At 35.9% G+C, this 15945-nt stretch overlaps 1 protein-coding gene across 4 annotated transcripts; it reads right to left on the bottom strand.

Annotated features, from left to right (window-relative positions):
* Positions 1-104: 104 nt before the first annotated feature.
* On the bottom strand, positions 105-14428 carry LOC105157217 (uncharacterized). Of its 4 annotated transcripts, none has more exons than XM_011073559.3 (25): positions 14198-14428; positions 12743-13333; positions 12538-12662; positions 12334-12428; positions 11902-12111; positions 11434-11524; positions 10622-10673; positions 9004-9069; positions 8418-8569; positions 8107-8177; positions 7823-8017; positions 7626-7664; positions 6742-6849; positions 6174-6263; positions 5922-5997; positions 4049-4145; positions 3898-3967; positions 3645-3821; positions 3442-3564; positions 1754-1837; positions 1366-1550; positions 1092-1230; positions 952-1011; positions 637-708; positions 105-508 (listed from the first exon to the last, which is right to left on the bottom strand). In XM_011073559.3, exons 2-25 carry the CDS (start codon positions 13306-13308, stop codon positions 401-403), a joined length of 3051 nt encoding a protein of 1016 aa, XP_011071861.1. In that variant the 5' UTR covers positions 13309-13333; positions 14198-14428; the 3' UTR covers positions 105-400. The 4 variants fall into 4 exon arrangements, with proteins under 4 accessions (XP_011071861.1, XP_011071862.1, XP_020548337.1 ...); XM_011073560.3 differs by lacking the exon at positions 14198-14428 and adding an exon at positions 14108-14130; XM_020692678.2 differs by lacking the exon at positions 14198-14428 and adding an exon at positions 13735-13843.
* Between the last annotated feature and the right edge of the window lie 1517 nt (positions 14429-15945).

The raw sequence follows: 15945 nt of genomic DNA, 5'->3' as shown, positions 1-15945 counted from the left end.
CTGTCAACGGTAAGAAAAACAACTAAATTCGTAGTCGAATAACAACCGACTGCTAGCGATAGGTCATGGTAAGTATGGCGAGAGAACTTCTTCTACCCTGGGAATAACTGGTAACTGCAGCTAAAATAGGACCATTAAGATCATTTACAAGAAAGCAAGATTTACTGAGTTAAAATTACTAAATATACAAAGGCAAATTAGCCTTGTTCTTTCTCTGCGTCTACGCCTATAGGAAACCTACGAAATGAAGTGATGTATAGGAGGGTCTCTGTCTCTCTCCGTGTCTCACACATTGAGAGAAAAAAAGGCTAGAAGTTCACCTCATGGATACAGCTTTCTGCAGTTTTCGACTATCTATTGGAAACAAAAAAACGTTGAAGTATTCAGTTGATTGTTGATGTCAAAAGCCAAATGGTGATTTTCTGCGGCTTCCACCTTCACCATATTGATCATTCCATTTTCTCAGCTCGTTCATGCTGGCTGCATCATATGCTACTGATGGCCCCACCTGCATATTTTTGTGAAAAATCAACGGAGCCATTGAGGAAACAGTGTGATATTAATTTTGATTTCCTTCGGCCTAAGAGAGACACAAGAGGGGGAGGGGAGTTTTAGAATCATATTCTCTTGCTATACCTTGGCTTTAGAATGAGTAAAATCTTCCAACTTGAGTGGTCTCAAAACTGGAAGCCCATCATGTTTGTCGCCCTGTAAGGAGATAGCCGAAAGACATGCTAAGAAGAAAGATATCATGATATATGGGAGGAAAATGTAACAATTCAAGCCATGTTTTTTTAGGAGAGGGAAGAAAAGATCCTTGCACCTCCCCCCCACCCCCCTCCTTTTTTTCTGAAAGAAAACTCCTCAAACTTCATTCAATTTTCCCGACCTTCCTATCCTAGTTGGTAGATGTTGAAACTAGAATTATCAAAGGATTGTCATAGTGTTCACCTTGCTTTCTTTTTCTAGCAATTCTTGGACAGGTCTATATGCTGCAGCAATGCAAAGGTTCTGCAGAGATAAAAATGTAAAGAAAGTTTAGACATGAGTAGCAATTGATCTATTTCCACATAAGGAATTCGATGCATCACCTTTAGATCACTCCCTGAATAACCTTCAGTAGCATTTGCCAGTTGTTCAAAAGGAAATCCAGATTCCAGATTTTCTCGAGCTAGTATTATCTTGAGAATTTTCAGACGATTCTCAGCATCTGGGAGGTCCACGTAAATCCTAAAAGCGACCAAACATATTCTCAGAGTGGCAGTTCAAACATTTCAATTTGTTGCATGAGCTCGCAAAGATTTAATGAACATTTGGAAAAGCAGAAATGGTACAATATGGACTTGCAACTTCCAAAGAATTTACCTTCTAGGTAAGCGGCGAATGACAGCATCATCAAGGTCAAACGGTCTATTTGTAGCACCAAGGATAAGGATTCTCTGACTGTCTTTCGACCTCAAGCCGTCCCAAGCTGACATAAACTCGTTCCGCATTCGTCTAGTTGCCTCGTGCTCAAAAGCACCGCCACGAGCACCAAGCAAGCTGTCAACCTGCACTCACAGGCATGGCACACAGGAAAAAATATTAACAAAGCAAAAAGGGGACTGTCACCTCATGCGACACAAAAAGGATGAAATATATTAGACTTTGTCACTTGCAAAAGTCCATTGAGCCTCGGTGAAGCTCATGCATATTGCTCTGTGTAATAATTACTATAAACTATCGGGGGCACAAATGACGGAGGAGGTCTCACCTCATCAACAAAAATAATTACAGGAGCCAACTTGCTAGCAAAGGAGAAGAGTGCTCTAGTAAGTTTTTCAGCATCCCCAAACCACTGCATGAGAAGCAAAAGAGAAACATTAACAATGTTATAAGAACCCAATGATGGAAGCTTTGAGAATAAGAATTTGTTCTTATATCAACCCCATTTCTGATTTTTCATGGCTAATACACAACTTGCCTTTAGTCTGCTAAAGTTACAATAAATGAGCAAATCATAACAACATAAATATGCTGGATGCTAAACAATCCAAAACTATAGACACAAATCTGAGTTAGCAACTTATTTTCATGAACCAGTCCATAGAGAATCCCCTTTCACGAGTAACTTTATTCATTGTTTTTTTTTTTTAACTTTTTCATGTGCATGTGTCCGAATGTCGAAACAATCCAACAACATGAGTATGTAACTTGTGCTGTACTTTCAGTGTCAAAAACCTCTCAGGCGTGTCAAAAATCTCTCAGGGGCAATATTTTGCACAGAACCAAATGTACATGAGTCAAAGATAGATATCTGATGGACACATTACAAATGCCAATATGGCAAGGTATCTTGTGGCATGTGCTACTGTGAATTTGGTGGAAATCATAATTTCTATTTGAAAAGGTACATACTTAACCAGTTCAACAAGCTTCGTGTTCTATTCTCTACCAGCACCGCACATACCAATGCAACCTTCCCAACACATAAAACTGAAAACAAGGACTACCTGTATTATATAAATCAACCTGCTTTCTCTTGCCTTAACCACATGCAACCTGCTTTCTCTTAGCTTAACCACATGCATTGATTTGATCTATGCTACTCAAATTTCTCGCCAGTGTGCGCAATGGTCCATAACTTTTTTCTATTTCACTTTTCTGTACTGTATTGTATTAAGACTTAAAGGAGGAAATCTAAATGAATAGAGTCTAAAAAATATCACCTTACAAAATTTTTTAAATTCAGGAAAAAAATTACACCACACAGCAGACTGGCAAATTTTTAAGCATCAATCCTAGAGTCAAAGTCACTCAGTCTTAAGGGATGTCTCACCAACATCTACCAAGCTTTTGTTCCATTCAATAGTTTGTCCAGGCCCCGTGATACTGGAGGATATAGCAACTTTATTTCCTGATCTTATTTCAACCTCCTTTTTTTACATATCTCACTACGCAAATTTCAATCTTTTCTATTCAAAAGAAAGGATTTATTTTGAAAGCAAATACAATACCCTATCACCTAAGCAATAGGGCGGTACTCATTTGCACTAAACGTTGAACCATTGAGAAAATTCTGTCGATTGCAAATGCACAAAAGAAATCATAGTCCAAAACACTCACTGTCACTATGGGCCTAGTCCCAATTAACATCCATAGATCCAGATTATTGATCTCCAGATTGGTTGCCAACAGCAATAATTAGTATAGTAGCTGGTGGTATTTTAGACAATTTGACATTAGGACGGGTAACCCAGAAGCACTTCTAGGAAAGCCTTTGCCATAACACACGTACACCAGTAGAAGTCAAATTAATTATTAGAGATAGAGGCCCAATGCATTATGACCACACAAATGAACTAACATCAGCTAATCTTTCTTCATGAGCAGGTCCAACTCAAACTGCAGAAAATAGAACTCTGCAACATTAGAAATGTCTAGGGGCGGAATTTCACTTACCTTAGATGTCAGTGTTGAACCAGTAATGCTGATGAAACTAGCCCCAGCCTCAGTTGCAAGCGCTTTAGCAAGAAGGGTTTTTCCAGTTCCGGGGGGACCAAAAAGTAATATGCCTTTGCAAGGCTGACAAGAAAAGGGCGGCTTTACAATTTGCAAGGGCAATAAAATGAAAATTGGCCATAGTATGTGTAACGATAAGTTACCCGCAACAAATTTCCACTGGAGAACAGCTCAGGCCTCCGCATCGGGAGAATCACAAGTTCATTCAATGCCTTCTTCACATCTTCAAGGGCACCAACATCATCAAATTTTACACCAATCTCCCCTGGAGGAACTACTGCCGAAACAAAGTTGCTCTCATACTCATCCTTAGCAAGATTCTGCAACAAGTTTTTCTTCAGCACAACCAGAAAAGGTGTGAATGGTGTTTCATATAATAATAAAAGAAGAAAAAACCTTCAGATTCTGTGAAGGCTTCTTCAATGCTGCTTCCTGCTCCTTTAACCTCAAAATTGAGAGTTCAAGGCTACACATTATAATTAACAGCAATCAACTTTAAGAAGATAAACATTTATTCTCAGATAACCACAACAACAGAAATTATTACCTATCACGAGGCAACTGCAACCGATCCCCCTTAACGGAAGGAAGGAGACAAGAGGAAAGGTGATGACTTTTGGCCCAGCCAACAACCTTTTCTGCTTCTGTAACCACAAACAAAATGGAATTGCATAGTCATTAGAATCATGAACAAAAGCAGAATTGTAATATTTTAACCAACTCCATTACTACCAAACACATAAACTACATAATTTACAGTCTATCATTTAATCTCAGCTTGCAACATTTAATGCAAAGAAAGAAAGAAAAACTAAATCTTTCCATATTCAAGGTTGAGCTCATGTAGTGAACGGAAACTTCTTGTTGGTTATATTGGTATCAGTATTAATGCATAATATGATGCAACTAACATTTATCAATGGGCATGTTCCAATTTATCAATGCCTTAATATGCAAAATCGAGCTGTCTCCACAAGTTCAGAATAATGTCACAAGTACAACAAAATATTCGCTAGCAAAATCCATTTCCAAATGATAAGACGAAAGCCAACAACTGTCTATACACTCCTTTCCATAGTCAGCATGGGGTCCTTTTACTTCATTTGTAGGAGCAGCTATCCACGAAGTTCCATCTGCATTTAAGCTCTTACTGTCAACTTTATCTTACACAGGTAGGGGAATCTTCCAAAAAACTCTTTATCCTACCATCTAAATGCCAAGCGTCAAAACTACTAACATGTGATTTCCTGCAGAATGAAAGGCATTGTGAAAGCATGCTGGTTTCTCGGAATTCAGCACAAGGAATTGGAATTGGGAAGTAGAACTATAATCTTGAAATTTGGCTTGGCAAATGGCAGAAGGAATTGTTAGCTATTTCCAATAATTTGAATTCTTTGGACTTCGGTGAAACCTGATGGAAAGAAATACATTCTCACTGAAAACTAAGGTTATTTACTGGTTCCATCCTTCACCACCTCCAGATATGCACGTTCAAGATACCCCAGCCAGCCTACCCGCAAACCCCCCCAGCCACCGCTCATACATCCAACACAGCCATAGCAGTAGCAGAAAACTATGTGCAGTTGCCGACCATGTGACCTGACAAGGATAAATTATTGGTCACAATGTATTTATTTCCTGTTTTTGTTGAATTTTACTTATAAGAACAACTAAATTTTTATGGTCAAACTTCTATTATATAATCCAGATTTCTAGAACTTACTCACAAACTGGTCTTTTGGATTACCATTAAAATTTATTGCCCCTCATCTATATATATTTACTTTTATCTAGTGTTTCATTTAAACTTTATATATTCATTTTGGGCAGGAATTCTGGACCTTTTTCTTATACTAGGCCTTGGTTTATCAAGTGTCTTTTTTTCTCAGCAAGGACCCATTTCTTTCCAGTTGGATGTGGCTGGAGGTTAGTGGAGAACCAAGGCCGTTTGTTTTGGATAGTAGTTCCAATTCAAATTGAAAATTCCTTGTACCAAAGTAAAACATCAATACAGTATGGTCAAAATTCATTAAATGATTTTTTAAACTAGCAATTCCAATTGAATTCTAACTCTATCTGTGCACCCAGTATTTGTACATTTATATATTAATTGAGGTGCTATTTTCCAGAGGCAGTACTTTCAGTCTGCATAGAGCACTGCAAATCCTATCGATTTTCATTTTGGAGGTACTCAACCACTTAAAGCTGGGGGTTGCGGATGGAGATATCACTCCAGAAAAGACTTTGTACACCTCACATCACCGTTGATACAAGAAACTTACAATACTTGGCGGCTGCAGGAGAAGACAAAGATTTGAAAACAAATAAAGGTAGTGACTTGATCGAATAATGGCCACAGGGGTTGTGTTTTAGCATATTTATGTATATCTGAACATGGTTGAGGAAATGAGTATACTTACTCTCTTTTGTCAATATCACACCATCAGTGTTTACATGCAACAAGTCCATGCATGATAAGTCGTGTTCCTCAAGAACCTGAAATGAGTAAATAGCTTATATATTAGTCCATGGTTCAAAATATTCATTCCTCCAAACAAAATCAACAAGCCAAACAGACAATATGACCAAGAAGAGTCTGTCGGCAAATGTTCAAAAATCAAAGCAAAATGCCTGATAACCAACATAACACCACAACAAAATTGTGGATGTACCTTATGAATTTCAGTCAAGTTGCTTCGAGATATCACTATCCTCCTATCTTCTTCAATCTGTTTATTGAATATCCTCAAAAGATCTTCCTCCTGCAATTATCAAGCAATATTGCCGACTCTCCTCATTCTTCCAAATTATTTCATAATCACAAATAATAAACAAATAACCACTATGGTCCTTTTTTCATGTTTCCACCAGTGTAGGTGCATATGTTTAATATGGCCCAACTACTTTAGGATGCCAAAGCTTTTGATATTGTGACTGGAGGCAAGTAACAAAAATCATCCTGTTTATAATCATGCTCTTAAGGAAAAGTTACCAGGGATATTCACGTATCTTAAAAAGTGATCTGACAAGTTATTTGCAGTAAGAATTACCGAAGGAGATAAATCAAAAGATCAATGAAGAACGTTGAAATTCTTTTCATGATTTTTTGGCTAATCAAGATAATGCAGATCATGAAACATCTAGCAGATAACAGATATAATGTATAGAGAACCTTCATCAAAGAAAAAGTAGCAGCAACGCCTTAGGTTTCCAAAATATGAGGCAGATCCAAAATATTACCTTTGGGGGATATATAGACATCACATTTGTGAACAGCTTATATATTTCATCCTCTCCAGATCGTTTGCTGGCTCTTAATCCCTCGGTAAGTCTCTTCAAAGGAAGAGGCTGAAAAAATAGAAAACCTCACATTACATCATGAACATTACAGGCCTATGCTAAACCAAGACATTACTTGACTCCTGCAGTGTAAACAAAAGACATAAACTAACAACATTTCACGAAGCCATAATGCAAACAAAGATACTTCAAACTAAACAGTTTCATTACATCACAAATCACAACTAGATGCCCAGAGATAAAAGAAAATCACTTACAAATTATAACACTTATGTAAAAGAATATGCAAATTAAATATCAATCTCCTGCTGTCTGTATCTCATTATTCCTTTAAAGTAACTAACTTGAATATGTATATATTTCAGTGCAAAGGTCTAAAAGGACTTGATTTATTTCAGATGTGCAAGGTTGACCTTGGGCTCTTCTAAAAAATTTATGGCTACATGAAAATTACAGTCAACTCTTACAGATAATTTTATCCTTTTCTTGTGTGTGTATGTGTGTGGTGCGTTGGGGGGCTCATAAACAGCCACTAAATGAGTCCTTGAGCAGGGTATGCACGGAGAAAGTTACAAGAATATTTCTGCAAATCCTAAAATCCCAAAAAAGAAGGAACATCTTGTTTCCCAACTGTGGATATCATAATCTAGAATTGTGAAATTTCTTTGTAAGAAGAACCATCAAGACAAACGTGCCTGATATAAATAAGAATCCTTATTATAAAAGAGATCAAGCAGTTAACTTTACTAAGAGACCGCATAAAAGGTACAAAACAGAATAAGTTTCGGATGAACATAAAAGAATTTCAGACTTGAAAGCATTACCAACTTAGCAAGACGGCCCAAATTTGGAAGTATCATTGTCTGTTGAAACAAAAAGAAAAAGTTAGATATATAAGCTTCAAGCCCTTTAAGCGCAGAGGAGATACAAATGACAGTCTCTTTTGGTTACAGAAATAGACGTACAAATTGAGCACAGAGGAGATCCAAATGAGAGTAAAATCTGGTGAACTGAAACTTACAAATTTCTCCTTTTCTTTTGACCCGGTTTCCACTTTGTTTTGTCCACAAATCAACACTACAGGTCCTGACAATTGGTCGAACATCTCTTGCACTTTGCGAACAAACTCTTTCCGATTTGACTTGGAAACAGCCCTTGATAACCACAGTGAAGAATCTGGAAAATAGACGATAAGTGGTTGTTGAGACTTCAATACCTGCAATCATCATGGAAAACTATAGTTATACAAAACATACAAACTCTGAAAACTTGCAAGCCCATCGCATCTCAATCAGAAACCAGTACCTCACAAAGCACTTCCATTGCAACATAGCAGTCATGAGTTTGAGCATCAAGGTCATGTTCGATATCCTTCACTGCGAATTGAAGATGACAGAAAGGGCAGCCTATGGTCAATATGTTTATGGATTGAGAATGTGGCACACCATCATGTACAATGTTTTGCAGGCCATAAAAAAATTAAGTACTAGGATAAATCATCATAAAGTAGTGTAACCAATACTGTACTACAACTGAAGCGACGTTATAACCTCCAGTTACACTATTTACACTAAAGTGGACTCCAAATATTCTGGTTATAAGTGACTAATATTTACCATGAAGCCAACAAACCGACGGTTTTGCAGCATTTTCTGCAGTTTTCTCATCCTTCACTTCGTCTGTTGTATTGCCACCAATATCAAAAATAACAGCTACTTGTTCGCCATTCACTTCATACACCTCCCCTCGTTGACCACTAGACAATGACCTGAAAAGAGAGATTGTTTGTAAAATTAACCAGTTCATAATCCAAATGAAACTGCAAGCATACAGGAAATATCCAGAAAATACCGGCAAATGCACACCGGATGGAGAACAAGAGAGTATAACTCAATTGATAAGAAAATGAAGATATTCAGAGAACCATCAGCAAAACTCAACAAGATAACTTAGCTAAATCAAAAGAAGGAAAAATGCGATAAAGAAAGGTTGCCCAAAGCAGCTACGTCAAGCAAACCACATGAAAAAATATACTCAGTGTTAGGAACACCAAGGGACCATCATTAATGTCTACCAAAATGCTGTTCTGGAAATTCAATTTAAAATCCTTTTTTCGGAGAATAAAAGACGACTACAATTCTGAGCACAGCATAAACAAAACACTAGCTTTTGTACATGCATCTGAACAACTTACCAACCCACCTGCCACGAATAACAGTATAAGCATTTGTCGGACCATCAGGTGTTGGTATCTTCCCCAATACAATCCTGTGATGAATTGGATTTTCAATTATCAGGTGCAGACAAGTTCAAAGATCACGGGCAATGTTCTCTCCTGAAGAAGTTTTTAATATAAACTAGTAACACTCCCGGCCCTACCCACACTCACAGAGGGTGAGAAGAAAGAAGTGAATGAAGATTTCTGATTGTTACATTTCCTCTAATCGGGTATGGATATGAATCATTTAATATTTTAGAGGTAAAATGGAAATGTATGAGAAAGGTCACCTGTTACACAAATCTTAATTGTTGATCCTAAGTATTCATACCGGATAGAAGCTTGTATGGAGGCTAACTTCGCATGCGAGATTCCCAATATTATTTGAAAGAGAATAAAATTAAAAGAAAAAATAGTTTAATGAAGGAAATTCACAATATCATTATGGCCAAAACCAGGTCTCATAGCTTACGTGCTTAAGTAACAACTGCTTCTGTATTCTTTGTATATTGGGCGCCCAGGCCATAATTATTCCAGCAAGGAAAACTGGAGCACACTTCTTTAAAGTATAAATTAGATATCTCATGTCTCATCGAGATAAAAAAAATACAAGAAAATAATAGGAGGCTGGACTAAGCGTCATGTGAAATGATCCGTAGAGTTTCTTCTCCACCTAATCCTCACAAAGGAAACCCAAGAAAGTTTTCCGCTTCCTAAGTACGGCCTCTGACAATCCACTATATCAAGTTGCTTGTTCTAACCTTCTCTTTCATTTACTCTAGGATTAGACAACATTCTTCTCAGGTCGAGAGGAAGTTTGACCATCAGAAAGCTTAATTATTTCTCATAGAAATGGTCACAGAAACTTTTTATATTTACATGATTCTTGTTTCTTAAACTGCTTAACCACTATACTGGAGCTTCTTTATCAGCAGCAATAAAGGAGATGGAAAAATAGCTCGAAAACAAGAGGAAGCAGCTAATATCTGAGCAATACCACAAGTAAAAACCTAAGTAGTACGAAATGCAATGGTAATGGGAACAACTAAAGCAATCAGAATTCCATATTTGAATTTGCGTTGGTGATATCACCCATTGGATCAATAACTTGAGGTAATTACCACAAATTTACTGGTACCTCACTAAATGTGAGAATAGGGTCTTAGCAAGGAACTAGGATATAATGAAGTCCCTGAGAGTAAATGCGAACAGCAAACGTTGTAATACTCTACCACACAAAATTCCTATTGGAACATACAAAACAAACAAATCAAGAATCCAATCAAAAGAAACAGGAAAAAACTAAAGCCTCAAGAGTCAGACATTTGCATAGAGTAAAATTTCTTTTCCCCAAATATTTATACCATGTAAAGAAATTCAATCCTAATCAATTGGCAGGGAAACTATGCAAGCAACCAAGTAATTCATGGTTAAAAAAAATGCATAGTGCTTGCAAAATTGGCAGTGATCAAATACAAGATATCTGATACAATAGACTACATGTTTTAGAATGGAGCACGCCCACTATTGACAGTCACTGGGAGAAAAGACCCCAAAGAATAAGAATAAGTTTCATATCAAGTGCCATTTAAAGACAGTTACCTGTTATTCGCTTCGATGCAAACGGACGGTCCAATGTACTTCACTCGATCTCCTGGCAACAGAAACATATTTGATATATTAAGCGAAGAAGAATTGAATGGTTAAGATTCACTCATTCCTAAGAGTAAACAAGTGATCCATTATGAAACTTTAGTTATAGGGAAAATCGTATTTAAGATCCAGTTGGTGAATCCTAACTAATCACATACAAGTGAGAATCCACTTGCCCAGGCTGTTGAAACTAATTACTTGCAAATGAAAATCACGTGTCTCATGAGTAAAGTTAGTCCAACTAGAGATGGTTCAGGATAGATTTTCCCAATATTGATAAAAAGCATATTCATGAGGTGACAACACAAGAGTTCAGATTTCTAGAACATGGTTGTGTTGCAAAATTGGAATTATTTACCTGATGACAAAGAGGAATCTTCAAAAAATTATGCTAATAGCAGGTTTTCTAAACAGCTCTCTGAAATAGTGATACAAAGCGATGAAAGTATCTTAATTTTATGGAGGCCAAAATAATTAATGTTATGAGGACAGTAAGTGACATGCTAAAGACAAACTGCAAGCACCTTTCTGCTCATCTTCAATTAAGTAATTAAGAGGAAACTGATCTGCACACGCATAATCTTCTGTGTAGAATTGCAGAAGTCCAAAATAAAGATGTACGCAGGCAGAATTATACATTTAAAATCTTTTAAGACATTGGTAGTATTAACTCATATGAAGCATATCATAAAAAGAAATATAAACTTACCACAATTTAAGATAAAATTTTACATTTAGCACAGCACTAGAAAATGTGGTACCTTTCTTCAGTGGACGGTTAGCTTTATCAGAAGGCTCCCCACTTTCCGATGTTGAAGATGTAGAGGAGGTTTCGGATTCTCCAGAAACACTCTGCTAGACAAAGATATGAACCACTAAAATACAGATCTAATTCATAGCTCATTATAGTACCTCTCATAACCCTCTAAAGAGAATAACCCTTGCAAATGTCTTGATTGCCAAAGAAAACTTAGTTCCAACTACTTCAGGTAATCAAGAGATTTAACTTTCAATTCTTATACAGTATGATGTGATAAAGTTGATAAATGTCCAGAAAATGTCTCGCAGAAAGTGTGTCATTTGTGTATGAGGTATGTGTAGAACAACTCATTAAGTTGTAAAGAATGATGCCCAGGGTGAAACATGAACAATGTTGTGTACTTATTTCCTTCTTTTATTCACCTTATGTGCTAGGAGTAACAACTGTTGAAACTTCACAAAAATGTTACCTTCTCGAACTCTTCAATGTTGTAAGGGATTAGCTTTCTCAGAGCTTCAGCCGAGGCATGGATATCAACTTCATCATCACTACCATCAGTTCTTGCCTCACCACCACTTGTATAATCTTCCTCATTACTTGCATCATTTTCATCCTCAACTTCTGACTCTGATGTTTCAGCATTTTCCTCATCTGATTCACTTTCATCTTCATTAAAATCCTGAAAAATCAAAGCAGAAGTGCAAAGCAACAATTTCTTATGAAATCTGAATAGAAGAGTAACACTTATTCTTATCTTGACCTTTCTTATAACAAGAGGAAGATGTTTTTAGAATTATTTTGCTTCAAAAGTTTAATTTTCTCTCTACGCCAAATAAGAATTCTGTACTCTTTGACTGATGAGGGGCACACACCATATGAAGGGAAATGCATTCCAACTTACATAAGGAGCTAAAATATTGCCATCAAGCACCATTACTGGAACTTGTAAATCCCGAGCAAGTGCCCTGACCAATCTTTCCCGGTATAACTCCGTACCTTCAAACCAAGTATTCATTTTAATTGAAAGGAAACCAAAAGGCTGTATTTATTCAATTAAGATAGTTGTGCCAAAAGTGTATGCTGAGTAGGATAGTCAAACTCTGACCTGGAATGCTCTGAAGCAGAATTCTCCCACTTGAAGAAGTCAAACGTCCTCCATAATCAGTGGTAAACTTCTTATGTTTCAAATGGGAGGCCGCACATTCCACCAAAAGCTTTTTAGTGTGATCGCTGCAGAATAATGATGTTCAGCCCAAAGAAGTAAATATCAGATGCAAGAGAAGAAAAGACAAATCTTGGATAGCACGTACTGGAGATAATAAGGAAAATTATCCCATGACACAGTTATTTTTTCCCATGGAACAACCCTTCGCAAAAACTCATTTCTAAATCTTTCTCGTCGACTTAGAAAAGGGGACTCCTTCTTTTTACTCTCTATAGCAAGCTTTTCATTTTTGAGCCACTCCATTTGATCTTGCTCTCCAAGTCGAGCATGTGCATCAGAATGTCTTGCACTGTCAGTTGTACTTTCCCTGGGAATCTTTTCCTTATCACAATCAGCCACATCTTTGGTAAGAGCACGCTTATCCTCGCTTGCATTCCTTCCATCACCTTCGGAACTATAAGGTCTTAGCAAACAATTTCTCCAACTATTGTCCGACCTCCAATACAATCTTGTGGACCTTCGTTCAGGAGCAATACCTAATAACACTGAAGAATTCGACAAATATCTCTCAATCAAACTACTAGCTCTTGGTGCGGGGCTCAACCGTTGTCCAACAGAATAATCACGGCAGTTAGAGCTACAGGAATATTTGCCTTGTCGAACCACATAATTCCATCTCTGGTTTTTATACTTTATTCTCCTTGCATACATAACTTATAAACTGTGAAGTATAGACCTGTTACAAAAGCAAAGTTCACTTAGTATTACTTGTTTCATGCAAATTGAATAGCAATCTCAAATGCCTCAGTTCTCTCTCTTTCAGGTTGGTAATCAAATTAAGAGAACAAATCTCTTTTTTATTCAATTTCCTCATTTAATGAATTATACCAACTTTAAACGGGAAAAGCTCTTCCATAAATAGGCTACAAATATTACGAACATACTTCTAAACTAGCTATTAGCATCATTTTCATTAGCTTTCTAAACCAAAGTTGAACTAGCAAGCATGCTTAACATGATAACTCTAAAGGAATGCATAAGTCTGCCACTAAAAGGAACTACAAACTGCAATATACTGCAGGTGTTTGGTAACACAACAAATTAAAGCCTTAAAGTTTTAATGCAAATTACTCTCACATCTTAACTCGAAAACAAAACCCACAAATAAAGGTCCAATTGAAGCATTGTTAGCCACTCAAGCAATTTGATCAGCCAAACATGAAAGCCAGAAGCCGAAGCAGCAAAACTGTTTACAGCCATAAAAACAAAGTAATCAAATAACAAGAAAAGCTGGAATCTTTGCCAATAGACTAGCATAAAAAGCATAACTCAATCACATTTTCCCTTGAACACGCATTAACTGACAAAACAAAAGGATAAGTTGCGTCAGAAAGCATAACAAAAAGAACCCATTACTCTAAACATATCAAGAAACCATTGTCTCTCCATTATCATACATCAATTCGAATTGCTCAAACTTGGGCTTCCTTTCTCAAATTCTGATACTTACTTCAGTTGAATATTCAAACATGACCTGAGGGCACATGCAGGTATATTAAATATGGAGTAGATTTTTTCCCAAACAAGGGAAAGAACTGACCTTATTGCCTATAATTTATAGCTTTCTTCAATTAGCGTACAACGGAAAACACAATGAAACCAATGAATGACAAGAAAAAAGAGAAGGGCGGGCGCCCGTTAATCGGGGAGGCGATAGAGAAGGTGGGTCTGGGTGCGTGATTTTTCTGTTTTTTCGTTTTTCTTCCCAAAGAAACGAGCGACAGAATCTGGCGAGTTCTTTAGCCAAACAAGGGTTAGGGTAATATTTTTGAGCGCAAATAAGTTTCAACAATATTGTCAATATATGATTTTAATTTAATTTAAAAAAACACACACACACACACACACACACACACACACTAATAAGTTTTAGTTAGGGTAAAATGCCTAAAAAAAATGGTGTTTTCACTAAAAGGCAAATAAAAAAAATAAAAATAACCTCTAATATGAGAATAGGATAAACACTATCTCGTATTTTCTAAAATATTTCGCATTCGGACCTATCCGTTGAATGACTCTAATACCGTTAACCTTTTTAGCTAATGACTCTTATTTGCTTACTTCTCATAATTGTTAGATTTATATCAGATTAATAACAACTGTTGGATGTGATCAACTATATACAGCAATTTATTTTTAAATTTTAAGAATTAAATGGTCCAAATTTTAAGCTTTTAAATATATAGAATAAATAATGATGAATAATAACATCATTGGATCATAACTCCGTTAAGATCAAATGTCCATATTAAACTATATACATTTATAATAAATACATAAAATAACAATAGTGAATATATAATATATCCTTATATAATAGCAAATATATAATACACAAATATAATATATATAGATGTACGTAATAGCAGTCAATGCCGATGTGCAATGTTTTGGGCAACAAAAAGTCATTGCCGAGAGAAGTAGAAGGGCGACACCTTCTAATTTGGGCAGTGCCGACGTCTCCCACAAATCTAGGGAACGTCGCCGTTTCTCAATAGAGGAGATGGGGGCCAATAAATTTGGGTGATGTCGTCGTTCCCAAGTGGAGGAGATGCTGTCGCTCAGATATGACTTTCGCCGTGGCGGGCGGTTTTGACAAAAATAGTTTTAAAAAGTAACATATTATTTTTAATAATTTAAAAATTAATAAATATTATTCAAAGTTTTATTTGGAATTCAAATATCATTTTTCATTTATATAATATATAATTTTTGAAACTTTAACCTTTTTTTTAAGAATTTATAATAAAATTTTAAATTTTATAATTTTTTTTATTTATAGTCAAATTGCAATTATTGATGTTAAATGGCATTTTTTTTATTTATATTAGAAGCAAGAAGCAATTTTGATATTTTCGCATGTCATAAGTGGTAGGAAAACACAAAGGCTGTATTTGAATTCGTGTTTTTGTATTTTTCGAGATAAGATAAAACACACTCAATGTTTTATTTTTATATTTTTATACATCATCTGCATGTTTTTCTATTTTTTAACTTTCTATATATATATAATAAATATATACATAATATAAAAAAGAGATATGATTTGACAATAAACAGTAATTTTTGTCTCCAAAAAATACAACATAAAATATTTATATATATACATATTTATATATAAAAATATATGATTTGTCTCTCAAATCCCAACATCAATCATACACTACTTATTTTAAAATATTTTAAATTACCCCAAAACACAAATTCAAACATATCATCTATCTTTAACACACACTTACTTATCCCTATTTTCAAAACACAAAACAAAACACTTAAAATACAAATTCA

The sequence above is a fragment of the Sesamum indicum genome, linkage group LG3, assembly GCF_026168435.1.
Source record: "Sesamum indicum cultivar Baizhima isolate 11 linkage group LG3, ASM2616843v1, whole genome shotgun sequence".
In the NCBI taxonomy this organism is placed as follows: Eukaryota; Viridiplantae; Streptophyta; class Magnoliopsida; order Lamiales; family Pedaliaceae; genus Sesamum; species Sesamum indicum.
The sequence above is the reverse complement of the archived record's forward strand: the minus strand, read 5'-3'. Positions and strand labels throughout refer to the sequence as shown.

Bases quoted from the DNA above. Each gene is read 5' to 3' on its own strand.
- LOC105157217 (XM_011073559.3), bottom strand. From the start codon at position 13,308: ATGTATGCAAGGAGAATAAAGTATAAAAACCAGAGATGGAATTATGTG. The intron at 12,663-12,742 runs GTACGTGCTATC...ATTATTCTGCAG, and splicing joins AATTTTCCTTATTATCTCCA to CGATCACACTAAAAAGCTTT. The intron at 11,525-11,901 runs GTAACATTTTTG...TTTGTCTAGCAG, and splicing joins ACATTGAAGAGTTCGAGAAG to AGTGTTTCTGGAGAATCCGA.